General features: G+C 35.2%; 1 protein-coding gene across 1 annotated transcript in view; it reads right to left on the minus strand.

Annotated features, from left to right (window-relative positions):
• TTC29 (tetratricopeptide repeat domain 29) overlaps positions 1-22,622 on the minus strand; it is a 264,305-nt gene that overhangs the window by 88,882 nt on the left and 152,801 nt on the right. The window contains exon 11 of the mRNA XM_036853302.1: positions 17,813-18,041. Within this exon, the coding sequence (XP_036709197.1) occupies positions 17,813-18,041 (229 nt within the window). The remainder of the gene's footprint in view (positions 1-17,812; positions 18,042-22,622) is intronic.

The following is a 22,622-nucleotide window of genomic DNA, read 5'->3' on the forward strand; positions in this document are numbered from 1 at the left end:
GTTTCCCAGTTTCCCTCCTTTCCCTCCTCCTGTCCGTCACCAGCTGCCAATCTGCCCCCATTTTTTTGTTATTTGGAGTGCATTGCTCACTGCAGTGAAAGCCTTTGTTTAAGAAAGAGGGCTCCCAGGGTCTCAGCTGCCTGGGTACAGCTTGCTGCCTACGATGAGTAGCAACTGTCAGTTTATTTTATCTCAACCTTTTCATCATTCTGCTGAAACTGATCGACTGAAACCACCTGAGAGAACTGAGGATTCCGTACCTACAAGTCATTAGCTAGGACTGCAGCCTCTCGCCACAGAACAAGTCAACTGCACACTTCCCGAAATGCAGTCCACTTTAACCCCATGTTTCCCCATGAACACACAAGAATTCTGTCCCTTTTTTGTTTTTGAAGCAGAGTCAACAGGAGAGGATCCCTTTGATGTACGGGCATGTAAGTCAGGACATTTTGCTTTCGCTAAGGATGAGGATAATGTCCCCGTGACAGGCTTTGCTATGGTGATACCAGCGATACGGGGGACTTTGTTCCATCCACATCAAAAGTGAATGTGAAATTGGAAAAAATTTTACAAAGTGACTTTATGACGTCAGGTCTCAAGCCCCATTCTTTACCAACATCAAATGTGCCAGATTGAAGCCTGATTTCACATGCGTGTGATCCATATGACAGCTGTTTAGCGGGTTTCCTGTTTCATTTTAGAACCGAGTAAAGACAAATTTCCCATACACTTTAATGATACTGTGAAAACTTTTTTCTAGAGAAACCATCTAACCTGTTGTACCCGTAATGCATCAAAACAGAATGACATGATGAGAAAATTCCCCCCGTGCCACAGTGGAGGATATGTTTAGTAAATATCAGTGACACACGAACCTATTGAGAAATGATATGCCATACCATATACCACTGCCATATACCACTTAGACCTGTGGAGTTGTGAATATGTGGTATTTAACCATGTTTCAACATGGGTAGGTAGACTTCTTGGGGAAGTGAAATTTTAGAAACATTTAGAAGGAAAAGGGAAGGTAACTGAACAGAGAAAAAGATTATTATTTCTGATAAATGATGTGAACTAACAATAAAAGTTGGAATTAAGAAGGAAGAGTTCAAAGGCCTTCACTTGATTTTAAAATAGATATATAAAGGAAGCCAAGGGAAGAGAGGTATTGGTTTACAGTGCTTTCCATTTATCATATATGAATTTAAATATTGATAAGAAATGTTATCTGAAGACTCACTAAATAGGTTTGCATACATTAGTGAAATATCACATATTCATGAGGAAAAGCTAACCTTGCATTATCTAAACCTTAAAATATTGAAAAATTTAAGAGCAGTTCTCACACATGAGAATCACCTGGTGAGCTTGTTGAAAGTAGATTCTCAAGCCCCTTCACTGGATATTCTGGTTCAATGAGTCCGTGGTAAGGCCCTAGCATACGCATTTTAACAACCTCCCACCATCACCGATCAGATAATTTTTGATGCAAGTGGTCCTTGAGTTACACTCTTGAGAAACTGCCTAAGGCTTATTGTGAAGTTTAATTTTACACAGGGTATCTTCAAATACTTGAATCATAATAGAAAATGCAAAGGAATATCTTGAATCACCAATGAACAATTCTAATTTCAATGTCATTTTTCCTCCTAAGAATCTTCTACTTAAAATTTCTTTAAAATCATTAAAAATAAAATAGATTAGACTACAATAGAAAAATACCAGAGTGCATCACATGTAGTAAGTATGGTTTTGTCAAATTCTTGATTCAATTGCTTATTCTGCATCACAAGGTAAAATATATTTCTTACTGTAGGTTTTAGTCAAAAAGGCCACTGCTTTACAACCTGTTCTTCACACAGCAGCCAAAGTGATCTTTTTAAAAAGTCAGAGTCCTATTCTCAGACCTCAGTAACAATTTTCCATCACAATTGGAATAAAATCCAAAGTCATCACTATGGCCTGAAAGACCTAAATTAACTAGCTACCACTGGAACCTCAGTTCTTCCTTCTCCTCACTCAATTTTCTCCCACCATATTGGTCTTCTTGTTGTTACTCAAACAAGCCCAGCTTTACCTGGATATCTTCTTCCCACCCTCCTAGATATTCACACAGCTTGCTTCATCATTTCAATTCAGGTTTCTTTACAAACCATGCCTCTTTTGAAAGACTCCTCTGAACTTTCTGTTTAACATAGCCCTCCCCAAACCCAAGCACTTTGTGTCCTCTTACCCCTCTTTATTTTTCCTTCATAGCAATCAGCACTATTTCTAGTGGTTCTCTGACGGCATCTAAACCTCTGTTTCCATGCTTAAGATATTCCCTACTTTATAAATTTAAGTGGAAAACTGGGACTTGTTCCCACCTTACTCATTGAAAAGCCAGATATTCTCTTTCACAGCTTCCCTTGCAGCTGGGCAGGGTCATGTGAGCCAGTCTCCACCAATCAGCTGCACACATGTTGAACTTTGCCTCGGGATCTGTGATTTGTTAGGCAGGGCTGGTGAGACATGGCATCAGGCAGGATTCTATATTGTAAAGCTTCCTTAATATTCTCATGACAAGAAATTAACCTACCAATGTGTATGTGCTCATTAATTTTTTTCTGAACATTTTTTGCTGTTGTATAAACTAAGCTTAGTATCTGCAAACCTTAAAGACCTGCCATATACATATTTAGTTGTAGATCAGAACAGTTAGTTCTTTTGTATCCCCTGTTATCAAGTTTGTATAAATATTTATGTGGATCTAAAAATAGTTGTTGAATTATTACAAATATAGATTGTTTCATTTATAGGTATTTAGAATTTGCTTTAATTTTAGTATATGGCTTGATCTTTCTTTGTTTCCCTTCAAACTGATGTACTAAAGAGAGTCAAGAAGTCTCCTGGAGAAAGAGCAAAATAGATTGGTTTTGATTTATCTATCTTTTACAAATTATATTTTTCTTGGCATGTATTGAGAAGGCTACCAGTATAAAGCTGATGTATTTTTTTAAAAGGAAAATTCTATGTTAGATATAGAAAGTGACAGTATTATGCATAATTATCTATGTAATTACACTTGCACATGCTTGAAAATTTTTAGCCAGGAAATTCTTAATAACATTTGCATGGTTAAATGAGACAGCAGAAACAACTGGAAAGGCCTCAGGGCATGGTCATCTATTTAAGCATCCACTTGGATTTTCAACATAATTAGTCATATAATTGTGTGCCTAAACTTAGTAGATTCATGTAAGTAATCATAAATTATTTAAAAGCTGCGTGTGTAATGTTTTGTTCTCTGTTTCCTGCCAATCAAATTACTAAGGAATATACTATATTCACATTTCATCATATAAATCTTCAAGTAAGATTACAGTGTAAAGCCCTGGATGAAAGTGAATGAACAAGTGAATTCATTCAGATGGTATATATATGCATATGCATATATATATATCCAAAGATATATTAGACATATCTATAATCTATATATCTATTGATATATATATATATATTAATAATATATCTATTTGGACATCAATATTTTAGGGAGTATTCTTATGATAAAATTGTATCATTCTGTTCATCTGTCTCTACTAAGATTTATATGGAAAAAGAGTTTCCTTTCCTAATGTTGTATTCAACACAATGAATTTTTAATTTTTATTAATTTGGTTTTTAATTTTAATTAAGACCTAAAGGCTGGACATAATAGCTTCCTTCTGTAGAGCAGATTTTCTCCTTTTCATAATCCTGTTAGTGGGCGGTGGTGAAAACTTGGGCCAAACAAATGTGAATAGTAAAAATATTAACCTCAAAATTTATGATGGTCATTTTGACCGAAATTTCTCCCCCGGTTTTTCTCATTAATCTTCTCCCTGACTATTGATTTTGAAGCTTCATTTCATTTCATATATCTTCATTGTTACTTTTATATCTGAGTTACAAATATGTGGAGACTTGAGGAAAACTATGTATCTTTTCCCACGAGCACATTTAATAAGCAAAACTAGATCTTTGAAAGTGTTAAATTAAACTTCCTTTGATAAGAGTGCAAAATACACTTTATTACCTACTGATACAATGAAATGTATATGTAGTCTTAATTCTGAGAAATCAGACTGGTTTCACTAAAGGCCAAAATTAACTGGTCTTTTCTCACTTTGAGTGCTTGATTCCATGTTAGAAGTCAATAAATACAGTCCCTTAGAGGCACAGCACTTAAATGAGCTAACTTTAGTTTTCCCTATTGGTGTGACAAAGTCCAACTTTGTTTACCTTGAGGGCATGATGAAAGAACATCTATTTGGCTCAGATTTTTTGATTGAAGGTTAGCAGGCAATGAAAGGAAGAAAAAAACCTGAGTACACTGTCCTGTTAAAGGATTTGGGGTGACAAATATTGGTGCTGTTAATAGTTATTTTATTGCTACAGTAGTTCAGATGATTCAAAAAGTAACTGTATTCAGGTGCATTTGTAGTGTTTTCAGGGATTCACTTCAGGAAGGTCAAGACACCAGTCAGGATGATATGGCATTAAAATTAAGAAATATACTATCATTTCATCTGATTAGACTCTTGCTCAATATTTCCCATACTGAGCACATTGTACCCACCCCGGGAGGCAGACATTATCCATGAGAAGTGAAATATACATCCAAGGATTGTTAGTCAAGTCAGTCATCATAACAAGGCATTATAAATGATTTCTAATTTCTAAAAGAATATTCATCATGAAAAGTATTTATTTTTCTATTAATTATGCTAGGGAAACTAGATTATAAAAACATTCACTCAGGTCTGGGAGTTAAAAATACAGCGAGGACAGAGTAAAAGAATTTACAGGAAAGCAAATTCTGGGACCATGGATATAATTTTTTATTGATGTTGTGGTTAAAAAAATTAATAATAATGAAAATACCAAGGTGAGAGGTAAATAGAAATAAAACTCCCACACAATACCCAAAGTTTCGGGGAAACTCTGGAAAAAATTAGAAGCCAACAGAATTTGTGCCTTCAATATGTTCATATTTTAAATGTTAATGTTAACTTCTTTTTTTCAGAAGAAATCATATGGAATTGTCCAAATAGAGCCTTACTAACAAAGGATTAAATATACTTAGGAGAGGGTTGTTTTCCCCACAATTCTAGCAATGGTAGAAAGTATTTAGCTAAATTGACAGAGTATTTGGGATCCATGACCGCAAGTAAAAGGACATAGTTAGAAGCAGAGGTAAGACCCCCTCACCGGGAATGAGATAAACATAAATGGGTGACAACAGGGTTCCCCCAGAACTTCAAACCCTAGCCTTGCACTGGTACAGCTACAGCATTTACTCTGGTTTTACAATGGTCTAACCAAGCAACCAACAAACTTTTCATAAGCTTTTCAAACTAGCAATTAAAGACAAAATTGAAATAAAACCAGATTAGAAAAACCCAGCTACATTTTTCTTAGAAGTGATGAATTCAGTGTACATTGGAAGGTTAAAACTGGTAACGCCATCAGCTACTAAGAACTGTGAACAGAATCTAAAAGAAGTATAGTTTTTGTCTGAGCAATCAAGAATTCTCTTTTATTGAACCAAGGCAGCCGATAGAGAAGGAGGCTCTCAGAGGGGGGAAAAAAGAAAAAGAAAAAAAAAAGATCTTTCAACCCAAGGGATCTTGAGCTACATTATTATTTCCCAATGAAGTGAGCATTAGTTTTCTGAAGACATACTTGATTCCTAAGAAAGCAAACTTGTCATTTGTAGAAAATATATGAAGATGAGTGAACTGTATTTGAATGAGGAAATTTGAAATTAAGGCTCAAGTTCTGTGCTCTTTTTTATTTAAAAATTTGGCTACAATTAAGTATTGATTTGTCTTTTTCAGCCTGTTTCATCTTTGGAATTATTTTCTTATCAGGTACAGAAGCCACTGAATTCTCTAAGCTCTTTCGTGAAATTAGAAGTACACTTTGATTAATCTATCATGATTTAAATGATAGTAACAGAAAAGATGCTTATCTTTCTTAAGTTTTTTGACAGTAGCATAGAGTATATAAAGAATACATTTTACTGTTTTATCTCCCATTTGTCTTATCAAACTTGTTTTCCTGTGACTAGGAATGGAAGTGAAAAACAAAGGATTTTAGGGATCTCTGCCTCTAAAAAATTATAGGCAGACCTACAACCTATAAACACACAATTTATAAATTGTCATAGAAAACTGCTATCCCAGCTCTCCCACTGGAGTTCCCACTGCTACTATCTAGGGAGCCATCACAAAGAATCCTGAAGCTTGTGGATGTCAGGGCAGGCTAAATTAAGCTGTGGTAACAAACAACTCTGAAAATCTCAGTGGTTCACCACAAAGAAGGATTATTCTGTGTTCACACAAAGTCCGCTGCAGATATGAATGGCTTTCCAGGACAAATGTAGATATTTAGTGATCCAGGCTGCTTCCATCTTGTGGCTGCATAGTGTTTTTTAAGGCTTTCTCCATGATCACTGTAGCAGGGAGAGAATCAGCTGCAGTATCTCAGGTGGACTCTGCTTTGCTTTCACTGGGAAGTAAATTTTGCCCATTGGCCAGAACTAGTCACAGAGCCCTGCCTAATTCCCAGAAGCTGAGAAATGCAGTCTTCCATGTGACCAGAAGAGTAAAGAAGCAGACCTTGGCAAGCACTTGTAATTTCTACTCCCTTCCACAATGGTTACTGAACTGTCTGAAAATTATATGCAATAGTTGTATGTTTTTCTGAAGAGAGGAGAGAGACCTTAGCTTTCATCAGATTCCTTAAGGGGAGAGTGATCTGTCATCTGAAAACCCTAATAAGCATTTTTTTAAAGGTGGAGATTTATATTGAAAAAAGGAAAGCTCTGAAATTCAGGAACAGCTCAGTGAAGTTGAATTTAGGGCAAATTCCAAGACTTAGGAAGACCAGTCCATGTATTGGCCTCATTATTCATAATTGGCTTGCCCCTTACTCCCTGAGTGATTTCAATCCCATGCGATAGTACAATTAAGTTCTTGCAATAGGTAATCTTCCAACATTTAAAAAATCCTAGTTTTTCGAATAGGTTAAAGCACTTTCAGTCATTCATAATAAGGTGTTATCAGTTCAATTAGATTGATTTCTTCCACATCATGCTCATAACTTTGATCCTCTGAAGAACAGGTATCCTAATTAGAAAAGGAATTAAGTTGGGAGAAGGGGTAAGTAAATTTAGAATGTGGGGCATTTTTAAAATTCAGAAAGAATGTCAGATTTTGAGATACTGCCTAATGCTTGAAAAGTGAATTTAATAAAAAGTAGGTTTTTCAACAAACTGTCCACAGTTCAGTATTCGTTGAACACTATTACGTGCCAGGCATCGTGCTAGCTGCTGGGGCTTTGACAACAAACACAGTTGCCACTCTGTGCTGTGATAATGTGTCAGCACTACTTGGCATTTTATTGTCAGAGTGCTTTTAGCTGCAAGTAACAAAACCGAGCTGAAAGTGGCTTAAATAGGGAAATTTATGTCACACACAAAAAAACTGGTGGTGGCAATTACAGGGTTAGATAATGTAGCATGCAAGGATGTCATTAAGGATCTAGATTTTTTCTATGCTTTCCCACCGCCATCCTCATCATTTTTATATCTTAGTTGCACATTGGCTGTGGCAGCTCCAGGCAGCACATATTCATATATCAACATTTAAAGTCAGGAAAAAGGGAATCGCCTTGTTTGTGCCTCTTTTTAAGAATGAAGAAAAACTTTCTAGGAATTCCTCAGGAGATCTTCTTGTATCATTAATTACAATTGTGTTCCGTATCCCCCCGAAAGCTATCACTTGGCAAGTATAATGAGGTCATGGTGACTGGCTTATATTAGTAAATACTCCACCATTGGGGATAGAGAAGGTCCATCCTCTGCAAGGACATGGCAACTTGAAGAGAGAGAACAATCAGGATTATGTTAGCAGGAAGGAAGTTGGGCAATGGCCACTGGGTAGGGAACCAACAGGGTCTTCCACACAGATACATTCTGTCACTGGACCCTCAAGGCAACCTTGTGGGGTGGGAACTGTCATCTTTCTTTATAGATGAGGTAAAGTTACCCAGGTCCACCAGCTATGAAGTGAAGGAGCTGGGATTCAAACAGAGATTGCCTGACTTCAATCACCACACAATATCTGATGAATCTGGTCAAAGAAAACTGCTAATCACTGAAACATGCCTTTTCCAAATTCACAGCCTTGTCTCTTTTGAATTTACCTTAAATCTGTACTTCAGTTTGTCTGTCGAAAAAGCCTTAGAGAACTGTTACTGTAGAGTATGACTAAGGAACTTTGAAGTAACTGTATTTCAGTTTATGTAATGATTCTTCTCATAAATCTTCATTTTCCCCTCCCCCTTCACTATATGTTGATATACTTGTATTATGGCAAAAAAAATGTAAAGGAGTTATTATATGGAGTTTACTGCAAATCATATTGAGAACATGATGCTTTAAAAACCCATACTAATTCTTCTGGTTTTCAAGATTTCCTTAAATTTAATTAGAACAAAGTGAATTTTAAAAGCATAAGAATTTTCTTAGAAACCTAGGAGTCATAGACTTAAAGAACTAAAAAGAAATTCAGAGATCATGTAGTTTAATTACCTTCTTACACTGATTTTACAAATGAGGAAACTTGTGCAACACTGAAAATCCTAGTTTGCAAAGATACTGGGAATAAAAGACATAGTATATGAAATAATTATCCATTTGATGTATCCTACATCACACACAAACCGGTCTGACAATAATAAAACCAATATAAATACCAATAGTATGAATACTGAAAACAGTTTACTTGTTTTTTGGAGGGGGTACACTTTTTAGGATTTAGCCAACTAGAGACACACAGTCAAATTTCTGTTTTAAAGCTACTTCGAATATTTCATTTCTCTGTGACTATATCACCAACTGGATACATATTTAGGATCATTAGTTTTATTTTATTTTGGATTTTTAGAGACTGCTTTTTCAAAGTTTACGGGCTCCTTGGAGAAGTGGCTGATGGCAGATCTGAAGTCAAAGGTGTACATTATGAGTCTGAAACAATTTTCATAACACATAGCAAGGAAGCCATCGAAATCCACAAAGCCTACACCAGAGGCTGTTTGCGGGAGGCTGGGATGATTTGGGGCTGAAAGATACTCAGGATAGAAATGGATCACTCATCCTAAACCAGATTGTTTTTTTCAATCCAAGGAAAAACAAGATGGAACTCAAAATGTTGATAAATCCCCTTTAAAGAGACCCAACCACTAGGCAATGAGAATATAGCTTCAAAAACAGGGGGTTCCCAAAAAAGGGATTGATGGGATGAGCACTAAGAAATTCAGTCCAAATAGGGAGCTATTGTGGTTCCCAAGTTGGCAGCTGTCTGCCTGGCTGAAACTGAAAGTGTTTTTATAGAACCAGATTTCTCCATTTAATTTAATTGAATTCCACATTTCTTATAAACTCCACAATACTTTGTTATTACTTTTGCTTTCAACATTCAATTATTTTTTCAAGCAATTTTTAAAAGAAAAATATTTTATTTTTACTGACACATTTCTCATTTCCTTATTCATTCTTTATATAGATCCAGGTTTCTATCTAGATTCATGTTCTTTCTGCCTAGAGGAGTTTAACATTCCTTGTACTGGTGTATTAGTGATGAATTTTCTCAGCTTTTGTATGCCTGGAAAAATCTTCATTTTAACTACCTTTTCTTTTTTTTTAATTTTATTTATTTATTTTTTAACATCTTTATTGGAGTATAATTGCTTTACAATGTTGTGTTGGTTTCTGCTGTATAACAAAGTGAATCAGCTATATGTACACATATATCCCCATATCCCCTCCCTCTTGCATCTCCCTCCTACCCTCCCTATCCCACCCCTCTAGGTGGTCACAAAGCACTGAGCTGATCTCCCTGTGCTATGTGGCTGCTTCCCACTAGCTATCTATTTTACATTTGGTAGTGTATATATGTCAGTGCTACTCTCTCACTTTGTCCCAGCTTACCCTTCCCCCTCCCCATGTCCTCAAGTCCATTCTCTATGTCTGCGTATTTATTCCTGTACTGCCCCTAGGTTCTTCAGAACCTTTTTTTTTTTGTTAGATTCCATATATATGTGTTAGCATATGGTATTTGTTTTTCTCTTTCTGACTTACTTCACTCTGTATGACAGACTCTAGGTCCATCACCTCACTACAAATAACTCAATTTTGTTTCTTTTTATGGTTGAGTAATATTCCATTTTATATATATGCCACATCTTCTTTATCCATTCATCTGTCAATGGACACTTAGGTTGCTTCCATGTCCTGGCTATTGTAAATAGTGCTGCAATGAATATGACTCTTTTTGAATTATGGTTTTCTCCGGGTATATGCCCAGTAGTGGGATTGCTGGGTTATATGGTATTAACTATGTTTTTGAAAGATACTTTCATTGGGTATAGAATTCTAGGTTTGATGGTTCTTTTTTTCTTCTAGTACTTTAAATAAGTTGCTTCATTCATTCTTGTTTGATTTACATGTTTCCAGGGAGACTTCAGCTCCTATTATGTTTGTGCCACTGCACCACTACCATAGCTGCTTTTAAGATTTTTCACTTTATCACTCATTTTAAGCACTGTGATTATGGTGTATCTTGGTTTAATTTTCATGTTTCTTTTGCTTAGGGTTCATAGAGCTTCTTAGATTTGGGTTTATAGATTTCATCAAATTCAGAAAAAAAAATCAGCCACTCATTATTATTTTTATTTATTTATTTATTTATTTATTTTTAAACATCTTTATTGAAGTATAATTGCCTTACAATGGTGTGTTAGCTTCTGCTTTATAACAAAGTGAATCAGTTATACATATACAATATGTTCCCATTTCTCTTCCCTCTTGCATCTCCCTCCTTCCCACCCTCCCATTATTTTTTAAAATATTTTTTCAGTTCCCTCCTGTTTTCCTCTTCTTTGGGGTCTCCAAATTACTCACATTTAGGCTTCTTGAAGTTTACCCATGGTTCTCTAACATGCCAGTATTTTTTCTCTGTATTTCATTTTGGATAGTTTCTACTGCTATATTTCCAAAGCTAATCTTGTCCTTTGCATTATCTAAATCTGCTGCTAATCCCATCCAAGTTTTGTTTTTTTTTTTCATCTTCGACATTTTATTTCTTACTTCTAGAAACTCAACTTGGCTTTTTAAAATATCTTTCTTGGCTCTTTATGTTTAATCTTTCCATTACATCCTTCAACATATGAAATATAGTTTTAATAACATTTTTATGTCCTGTATGCTAATTCTATCATCTGTTGCATTTCTGCATCAATTTCTATTTATATATTTTCTCCTCATCATGAGTTATATCTTCCTGCTTCTTGGCGTATCTATGTAATTTTGATTGGATGCCAGAGTCTATGGAGTTTACCTTTTTGGGTGCTATATATTTTTACTCCTATAAATATTCTTGAGTTTTGTTCTAGAATTCAGTTAAGTTACTTAGAAGCAGTTTGATGCTTTTGATACTTGTTTTCAAACTTTGGTAGGTGGTACCAAAGTAGCCTTTCATCTTGAGATAATTTTTCTCTACTATTAAGGCTTATGAGTCCTCCACATGATGCCCCATATTTTATGAGGCTTTTCCATTCTGGCTGGTGGGAGCATAAACAATTCCTGGCTCTGTTTGAGCTTAGGTGATTATTCTGCTTGAGCCTTTTGGGTGGTTCTTTCCTTAGCCTTCCATAGTTTCTTTACATGCACATACTGATCAGTATGCAGAAGACTCTGCATATCTCTGGAGCTCTCACTCAGTCAATCTCTCTCACTCTTTCCTTCTCTGCAGCTCTCTCCTTTCTAGTACCCTTTGCTGTGAATTCTAGCCATCTTGGTCTCCCTGGACTCCTAGTTCAGTCTCCTCAACCCAAGGATCTCCTGCGCTGCCTCTACCTTCGTTCCCTTCCTTGTGTTACAGCCTGGCAACTTCCTCTAGGCTTGCGGAAATCATACAGCTCAGCTCATTTTGTTTCCCTTTCTCAGGGATCACTGTCCTGCACTGTGTGTTGTCCAGTTTCTGCAAACTTTTGTCTTATATGTTTTGTTTGGGTTCTTTTAGTTGTTTAAGATAGGAAGGTAAATCTTTTCCTTGTTACTCCATCTTGGCCAAAAGTAAAGCCCCACTTGTTTCTTTTCACTGAATATTTTTAACCAGACTTTAATTTAAAATGTAATCTTTTAAAAAGTTAGATATGGCTTTTACTAGCTATAAGATAATATGTAAGGAACTGTAAGGCATGGAAAGAATCCTGGACCAGAGTTCTAGAAAACTAGATTATAGATCCATTTTGTCTTTCAGATTATTGCATGACTGCCTTCCCCTGGACCTGAGAACATTTGGAAATAAAACATGTGGACCAAGTAATTTTTTTGGTAACCACACAACTCAGTCTTTTCCTGATTCTATAAAACCAAAAAAAAAAAAAAAATTCAAGAAGATTTTAACTCATTTTCAGAAGATACAAAGGTATTAGAGGAGTGCACAAACTAAAGTGCATGAAGAAGAGATAATGATGATCAGAGAACCAGGCATGTATAGGAATTGGAGGCCCCAGGAATAGTGGGGAAAAAGTAGGGGCTGAGGAAATGCTGAGGGGAAGTATGACATAGGTTTGAAAACAGGCGGATGAATTGAAAGTCTGTGGATAAAATGGTTAACTAGGTTTAGCAACCTCAACAGTGTCAACTAACCAGGGAAAAGTTAAATTGCATGTGACATCAGATAGCTAGAAACTCCTTTATTATAAATTCTAGCAGAAGGATCAAGTAATACATCTGGCATTTTGGCATTTATACAGCTGTTTGATATATTATAGTGATGATTATGATGGGGATGATAATAAAAATAATAATAATTACCTCTTGTGGAAACCCTCAGAAACCAGTGTTTACGGGGGAAAACAACAAATAAAATGCTCATGAAGCTCTAGATTGTATTCTTAAGGACTACAAAATATCTTACTTGTTTAGAAGATGCTCTTACTGAGGAATTGTGGTTGGTTCCAGAGGAATCTTATCAATGACCTATTTCAAACCTCAGATAACAGGCTAAAGAGACTTGAAGTGAAATCTATTGCCAAAAGTCATGAAGCTAATTAGTCTTCAATAGGGTATTATAACCCGGGTCATCAGACTCTTGAGTAACAGTCTCTCTCAATTACACCAAGCTGCCAGTAGGGTGAGCTTTGATTCATCCACAATTTTCACGAGAATCTTCTTTTTATATGTCATGTTTTTTAACACATTATTAGAGACGGGTTTGCTCTATGACGATAGGATGATATAAAACCTGCTTGCTGACTTTTTGGCTAGTTCCATAACATTTCCCTCATTGTTATTGTTATTTAACAAACAGAAGTAGAGATCAAAGTATAATAGAATGTGAGACTCACTTGTGAATGTGGTTTATTCACATCCTTTAAAATGGTTAAATTCATAAATGAAAAATACAAGAAAAGGATAGGGTAGGAAAACGTGGCTTGACTTTAAACCAAGGAACACACATCAAGCCAACACAAACCAAGGTTGAGAGACAAATTCATGCTCTTTCTTGTTTTCCTTTAAGTATATTAAATGATTCATAAAACTAGGATGATAGTTTTGGCACTCAAGGAAACCTTTACATGCTTTTTGGTAGAAAACAGTAAGTGTCTTTACTGACTAGCCAGTGTGTTCATCTTAATACTTCTGGTAAGGAAAATAAACTATATTCTGGAGAAATCAGCAGAAATTCATAGACACTTAAGCCTTCCAGAGCAAATTTCTGTTGCTTCGGGCTTGAATAATTTTACTGAACTGTAATAAAATTTGAATTCCTTCTAAATTCCTAAATTTGGGAGGAGAATCTATTCTTATTTTACTATTGGAAGGGAAAGGAGGAGTATGAAATCATTCCAGCCATATCTAAACGTATCAGAAGAGTATGAAGGTTCCTATATTTGCTGTGTTCCCTCTGAAAGATACAAAGATGAGAGGTGATTGCTGGTGAATCACTGTTCTATTTTATCTAGAGACCTGAGTGCTCTCATTGCTCTATTCCCTTAGGGGGTCATGTTCCTCTGCTTAAAAGAATATTGCCTGCTCTGTGAGCTAATGATTTGTTTGGAGGATGGAAGTCTCACAGGTGAAGATAACTGCACAGCTTTTATAATGTATCTTTCAAATCTTTGATCTGCTTTTTTCTGAATACCTGGGACCCCTCAATAGCAAGATTAAAGATGCCTCTTCAGAGAAGAAAGGTAAACTTTGAAAACCTAAAAGCTCCTCAGATTTCCAAATAATATTTCTGTATTTCTTCATTTTGTCAACATCGTACTTGCTGTTGTCCTGCATTCATGTGATAATTGGATGGTAATCAAAATACAGTGTTAGATCACTAGTTTGTGGTTTTTTTCCCCATATTTTTCAAGGAGGCAGGGAACTACAAATCTTGTTTCAAAAAGGGGTTAGTGCAAACTAGCCTATGGCGAGGACATACATACTCATTTGATTCTATTTAATCTGACAAATATTTACTTAGTACCTAGTAGGTGTCAGACAGTGTGCCTTGTTTTGTAGGGAATACCAAGAATCAGGACCTGTTTTCAAGAGATTCATACTCTAATTGGGCAGACAAGGCAATTACAGAAATGGCCATGATAGGATGCAGAATATGACAAATGAAAAATGCTTGCAGAGAAATGAATGACATTCAATATGGGAAGAGAGAGAAGAAATAATGTTCAAGTGAGAGGGGGTGAGGGAAGATTTCAGCATTTGAGAAGGACCTTGCAAGGTGGGAGAGATTTCCCTGGAGGGAACTGGAGCTGGAAGTAAGGTGATAATAGTGTATGTTGCGTGTGTGTGTGTGTCTGTGATTGTGTGTGTGTGTGTGTGTTGTTGGGGGAGGGAGGTGGTCAAAAAGGGTTGAGAATCTTATGTTTAACTTGTGGACAGTAGCGAGTCCATGAAGATTTTTAAGCAGAGCAAAGATAGAATAATACGAGTTGTGGTTTAAGAAATATTTTTGAAGCATTTTAAAATTTTAGTGTAAAATTTAGCTTTTTAGTGTATTTTGAGGTAAAACTATGTCTGTGTAAACAACAGGTGTTTGATAATGTCCTACAGGTCTTACTTCCAAACAGAATACCTATCATTTAAAATGTTGACTGTACCAATAGTATGAGAACTAACTTCTCATTTATATTTGAATCTTAAAGATTATTATTTTCACTCTTATAATGATGTAGCTCATCCACGCATAGATTTCTATTCTTGGTCAAATGAATCAGTAAGGGGGTGTACTTTTATAGCATTCTGGCAAATTTAATCTTCTCCACCACATGAACAGCTGGATTTTTACTGTCTGAGTAATATTTTTTCTTAATTTATATTTTATTGAGGTAGCATTGGTTTATACATTGTATAAGTTGCATGTGTACAACACTATATTTCTACTTCTGTATACTTCACAGCGTGCTCACCACCAAAAATTTAGTTTTCATCTGTCACCATACAGTTGCTCCCCTTCACCCATTTTGCCCTCCCCATTTTCCCCTGTGGTAACCACTACTCTGTCCTCTGTATCTATGTGTCTGTTTTTGTTCATTGGTTTGTTCATATATTTTGTTTTTTTGTTTGTTTTTTATATGTCTGAATAATATTTTGAAGTGCATTTTTTGTTTCCTCCTAAGCCCTTTAGAGCACAACATGCCCTTACAAAAAATGGGGAGATAAAACGTAACAAGAATAGAAAAATAAATAACTTCGTAGAGTAAAGCAAAGCAAAATAGATTTTTTAAAAGCCAAAAACAGGATTGCAATAAATGGCTCTTATCAGAAGCTAGTTTTGAGGAGTATTTTGTTTTTCATGATTATCATTATGATGATTAGGGTTAATCCCAGATAAATGTGAAAATGTGAGTAGCTCAATGTATTCTCCACCAAACCATTTATCAAAACAAGTAATCTAATAGATGGATCATACTTCCTCTGCTTTAGCTCCTGGGCAGAAAAAGTGAGAGCCTAAAGGGAAGATAACGCAAAACTACAGAACGAATGCCCAAATATATGACAAGACAACATCCTGGATAAGCAAAGTATTATCTGAAAGTAGTTAGTTAATAGTCAACTATAAATATTTCTTGAGCACTGAGCACATTGAAATTCAACAAGCCCTCTATTTCTGAAGACTTCATCTTGCTTTCTCTTATTATGGATCTATTAGGAACGAGACCTTTCCTTATTTTCTAACTAGAGGACAGACAGTGGTGAAGTGGTATTCTACTGATGTAAAAGAACCAATAAAATTTCTTTGTGCCAAATTTACTATTATTTACTATTTATTCTATGGAGGAAATAAACACCAAAACAAATTATTGTTTCATCTAAATGGCCTAAGGGGGAAAAAAAAAAAAAGAGTTCCAAATAGGAGATGCCCAGCAATTCCACTCCTGAGTATATAGACAAAAAAAAAACCTCCACTAATTCAAAAACATGCTTGCACCCCAATGTTCATATTAGTATTATTTACAATTGCCAAGGTATGGAAACTACCTAAGTGTCCATCAACAGATTAATGGATAGAGAAGATGTGCCATTCACACACACACACACACACACACACACACACAATGGAATACTACTCAGCCATTAAAAAGAATGAAATTCTTAACTGGGGACTAGAGCCCAATCAAGTTGATACATAAAACTGACCCTTACATTCCCCCTCTAGTTATTTGTTTGTTTTTTTTTTAATTTAATTTAATTTATTTATTTTTTCTCACTACATTAAAATTTAATATATTGCCCTGTCATGATAATGCAGTCCTAAATTTCCCTTACAACTTTATTTACCACTACCTACCCTGCATAAATCCCATGTTTTAGTCAAATTATTCTAGAGTAGTGGTTCTCAAACTTTGCTGGGCATCAAAATCACCCGGCAAGCTTGTTAGATTTCTGAGTTCTTCCCTCATTAGGTCTGGAGTGAGGCCTGAGCATTTGCATTTTTGTTGTTGTTGTTATTTCTGAGATATACATTTTAAAGTAATAACTAGAATTATGACTTATAACATTATACCAGAACATATAAGATTTTTAGAAATTTCATGTAATGTCTGAAACATTTATATTAACACATTTCCATACAAATAACCCAATGAAAGTTTAGTATTAGTTGTTTTGTTTGTTTGTTGTTTTATACTGCAGGTTCTTACTAGTCATCAATTTTATACACATCAGTATATACATGTCAATCCCTAGTTATTTGTTTTTAATTGACTATTTTGACTAATTATCACAAGAAAAGTATGTAAGGAAAAAAAGTAGAATTAAGAGAAATTACTATCAAATATTTTCTCAATTAGCATTCACACCTGAATTGAGAAAAAATAGGAAAACTTACTATCATCAGAAAAGTAAGAGTATAATACTAACTAGCATCTATGAACATTTGCTCTTGTCCATAAGGTACAACACTGAACATTTTTTAAAACATAAACCTATTTCATATTCCTTACAACTGATCAGTACCTACTGTTGAATATTTAAGATAACTGAAAAAATGGTGATTTATCAAGTTGAATAAATCTATCAATATTGTATGTTCCCTTACACATTGAAGGTATGATACAGCACAAAAATGCATCCAACATTCACATAGTAATGAATAAATAAAAATAAAATTGCCAATGGTCGAATAAAACTTTGCAATGAAAATGACTTAGCCATTAAGAATGGTACAAAGATCTAAATTGTTTTCAGAAACCAAGGCCTTACCAATAGTCGGATCAGGTGCAATGTCACTTCTACTCTCCTTCCATGACAGCAGGTAGTCAAGGCTGGTGAGATCTGCAGATTCTATATAACTATTAATGGTCAGCATCATCTGATGAGCTTTTGCTATTCCATAATGAACTTTTGTCTCATCCATCAGAGGTATGTTCGTTATCTCTGCTGTCGTGTCATAAGCTTGCTGAAAGTATTCAGAAGCTTTGTTGTAGTATCCCTAAAAATGTAAGAGAAATAATTTTTTTCTTAATTTTAATTTATCATTCCACATGTCTGCCCACCTTGGCATGTGCCACAGCGATCCTTCCACAGTTTTAGCAGTTCATCTTCAAGAAGAAAGAGGTGGCAAGCGGGGCCTCTATTAGAATAAGTACGTTTCCTTTTAAAAGCTGTGATTAATATCCATGCGATATCTTGAAGTTCATTCACCAAGAAAGGTGTATCTACCAGGTTGAACTGTATGAAACTTAATCTTTTTTGGATTAAAAATGGTCAAATATTAGCATTTTGCTTCCTAATATAAGGAAGAAAAAAGAAGTTTGGGAAAGAGTGAACTGATTCACATTGATTTGGATGGAATTTTCTTACTTGTTGCATTGGATTTACCAAATGAAATCTTTTTAACCAGGTTTTGTTTTCAGTCACAGCAAGAGATCATCATTCTAGCCAACCCATTTAATCAGTGGTGAGTGAAAATGGATGTATATTCCTGTTCTTCCATTATTACTCGTGTTTTCCCATGTGCACATATTCTTGACTAAGAATGTGGAAGAAGACAAGATTTTGAAATAACATGGTCTTGACAACAGCACTAGCATAACTCAAAAGATCATTTAAATGTTTATATCTTCTCCAAGTCCCTTGCAACATTTTAAGTTGCAAAAATTCAAGGTTTCCTCCCCTTCCCTTCCTTCTTTCTTTCCGTCCTTCCTTCCTTCCTCCCTCCCCTCTCTCTCTCTCCCTCTCTCTTCCTTTCTCTCTCTCCTTCTTTCTCTTTCTCCCTTTCTTTCTTTCCTTCTTTCTTTCTCATTCTCATCTCTCCTTCTAAAAGCTATTGTCTACAAATAAATAACATTTACCTAATTCTTATGAAGTGTCAGGGACAGTGGTAAATACTTCATATGTATTATGTCATTAGCTTTCATAGGTCACCCTATGAGGAAATATTATTCTTATTTTACAAATAATGAAATTGAGCCTCAGAGAAAAGACTATCTTCTGCCACCTCCCCAAGTCTTCTAAAAATCCTCCTTAAAAACTCTTCCTCAAAAGGGGATATTATTTTTACAATTAAGCTATACTTGTAAAGACTCTAGGGAAGAAAAATTTCCTTTCTTCACTGATTTATAACCCTGGGGAGTCCATCCTCTTCCCTTTCCTCCCCTCTCCTTTCTTTCTCTCTCTCATATGCACAAAAACATGTATGCACACTCTTGAAGAGAAATGTTTTACTATGAGCTTTCAAGTCATTTTTCTCACAATGTTTTATGAAGGAACTGGAAATGAAAAAAACACCATAGAAACAGCTTTATACCATATTCCATTACAGGTAAAATGCATACTCAACAACCACACATCTCTGTACAGTCATAGAGTCCAAAGAGCAGAAAAACTGATTGAATAAAGAGGCTGCTGGCAAGGTGAGGAGGGGGAGGAGTAGGGCTTATGTGACAGTTATGTTACATACATGAGCAGCACATGTAACACTGCTATATACCCACAGGGACAATTTAGGTGAACCATTCAAATGGCTCACTCCAATTAAATTTTCCAATTTAAACAGACTTCCTCTATATTACATCAATAACAATTTTTGTTTGTTGAGGTGAACAATTCTTTCTCATATTTCAAAGCATAAAACAGGATTTATATGAGACTAAGATCACTTAATTAAGAAAATATAAAAGTATATCAAAGATATTTGTATGTCAATGAAATAAATTATATGATTGAGAAATAATATCAATATTGAAGACAATAAAACTAATTAAAATTATAGATTGCCCTGTTAGATATCAAAGATATGGGACAAAATAGATGAAAATATATGACTAGACCAAACGTTTCTATTTTTAAAAACAGAGAAGTATAAATATCTAATTATTGTTCTAGCTATAATCCTGAGCTTTAGGCTGTTCATTGCTTTAGGTGAGGTCTCAGTTAGGAGAATTAGGGACTATAAATAAATGGACATATATTTGAATTTCCAGAATTTTTTTGATATATTATTATTTTGGAACAAACTCATTCATCCAATGAATAACTACTATTTACCAGGCCCATGCCAGGCAGTAGAGATTTAGCAGTGAACAAAGTTTAAGGTCAAGTAGGTGAGCTTGCTGCTAGTGGAAGTAGTCATCTGCCTATAACTTTTATTAGATCTTTTTTAACAAATGCTTTTTCCCCCTGAATACTTCTATTATTATAATAGGTAATTAGGCATTGTAATTAGGTAATTATTCTTCCCTCAAATTGTGTCTAGTGTTCAATCTTGAGACACACACATACTTGTCATAAAACTGGTATCAAGCTAGATTTTTCTAGTTTAAGGCACCCTTAAGAAATATAACATTAGTTCTTCTCAGATGCAAGAATTTTTATACATACCTTTTTAGAACGAGGTTTCATTAATGTGCATTGTATTTCCAGATTTTTCATTCTTAAAGAGTTTACTATTGAAATTTAATCTCTTCTCTAAAGGTTCTGTCCAACTTTCCACAGTTCCTGTTATCAGTGAATCCCTATGCTGTTATAAAATTCAGAAGATTCTAGTAATTAATCCTGGCAATCTTAAATATGAGTTTGGGAATACAGAAGTGAATTTATAGAAGTGAATTTATGCACTTCATAAGTGCATCTTATTGGAAGAGAAAACTTCATTTAATGTTATAAATATCACTAATAAGCATTAGGTGGACAATTTCAGGACAAGATCTTGACATCATAGACGTTGAAACACAAGTTGAATTATTACACTATAACATAGAATTTTCATGCATTATTGTGATTATTATCAGATCCTTCTTAGTGTCTGAATTGTCACTCTCTCCAATGAGCAAGCTCAAAATAAATGGGCATTTTCTCAGGACTAAGGAAGAATCTTTTCTTACACAATTTCCTTACTGTGTTAGTGTTGGAGCTACCTTTGTTTTAACTATGTGATTATGCTCTGCTCTTATTAGAGAATAAAAGATGTCATGAAGGGTCTATACCTAGTTATTTTCCCTAAAATATTCTCACTTGACCCCTTTACATTGATGATATATTTTCAATTAAAAACCAATCACATCAGGTGGGTGGGATGGGTGGCCCATCTTCCATGATTATATAGTAAAAGGTAAACTAATTAGGATGTTTTTAAGATGTGTTAACTTAAATTATAATAACACTATAATAATTAGAGAAAACTGTATTTTTCCACATACAGTTTTATATTATAATTGTGGTCTTATAACAATATTATTTCTTGGAAATTATTGTTAAGAATACAATTAGAATACATTGCATGAATAATATGAAGCCAGAAAAGGTATGATAAGGGCAGTTGGTAGAGATTCTTAAAAGGTAGACTGACAAATATCAGTAATATTAGAGTTGCTTTTAAAGATTCAGTGCAAGTTTTCAAAATGCCAAAATATTGGACAAAAATGAAACAGAAGTTTGGAATTTCAAAAGTGAGAGGCTACTACTCTCAACTGGTATAAAATTGGTTACAAATTTATGGATTGATTCAATGAACTCGCATATTTTTGTCCACAAACTCTGTGCCAGGTTCTCTTCTAGAAATTGTAATGAAATTTTAAAAAAGGCAGATCTGGTCTCTTTTCTCATTAAGCTTCCATTCTAGACACATTCAACAACAAGAAGAAAATATCACAAACAAGAAAACTATGAGACAAGTGCTGCATGGAAAATTAAAGTAGTATTAAAGAGTGAGTTCGTGGCTACTTTTGATTGGGTTGACTCAGGGAAGACCTTTCTGAAGTTGTGGCATTTAGCTGAGCTCTGAATGACAAGAAGCCAGCAATGTGAAGTTCAGATTGGGGAGTGGTCCACGCAAAGCATTCCAGCTAAAGCAAATGTCCTCAGGCAGAAATCAGCTCAGCATGTTTGAAGAACTCCACAAAAGTCCCTTTGGCTCTGGTGGAGAGCATAAGGAGAGTAGAAGGCAATAAAGTCAGAGACTGGGAGTGGGGGAGGTAATGCATCTCATATAGATTGTTTCAAGTCAGGGTGAGGATTTATATTTATGTTCTCAGAAGACTGGGAAGCAAAGGAAGTATTTTAAGCCGAGAAATAACATGATTTTATTTACATTTTGAAAGGATTACTTGGGCTTCTGTGTGGAGACTGGATTGGATGGAGGAGAAATGGGGAAATGGGTTCAGAGCTTATTGCAATAGTACGAGTGAGAAAACATTGTGTCATAACCAGATGTGGTGATAGTAGCAGAGATAGAGAGAAGAAGTGGGTGGATTTGAGATGCGTTTTGGTGGCATGAAGGTCAGGTTTTGCTTCTGGATTGGATATGGAGCAGGAGGGGAAAGATGAATCAAGAATATCCAGATTATTGGCTTGAGCAATCGAGTTGATGGATAATGGTACCATTTATTAAGATGTGGAAGCCTGGGGAGAAGTAGGTCAAGGAGGGAGGAATCACATTAAACTTGAGACGTCTATTAGAAGACATCCAGGGAGAGATGCTAGGGAGGCAGCTGGCTTTACAAGTCTGGAGTCCCAAGGAGAGGTCAGGGTTGGAGATATAAATTTAAGAGTCATCAGTGTATGGATGGTATTT

This window comes from Balaenoptera musculus, chromosome 5 (genome assembly GCF_009873245.2).
Source record: "Balaenoptera musculus isolate JJ_BM4_2016_0621 chromosome 5, mBalMus1.pri.v3, whole genome shotgun sequence".
NCBI classification, from domain to species: domain Eukaryota; kingdom Metazoa; phylum Chordata; class Mammalia; order Artiodactyla; family Balaenopteridae; genus Balaenoptera; species Balaenoptera musculus.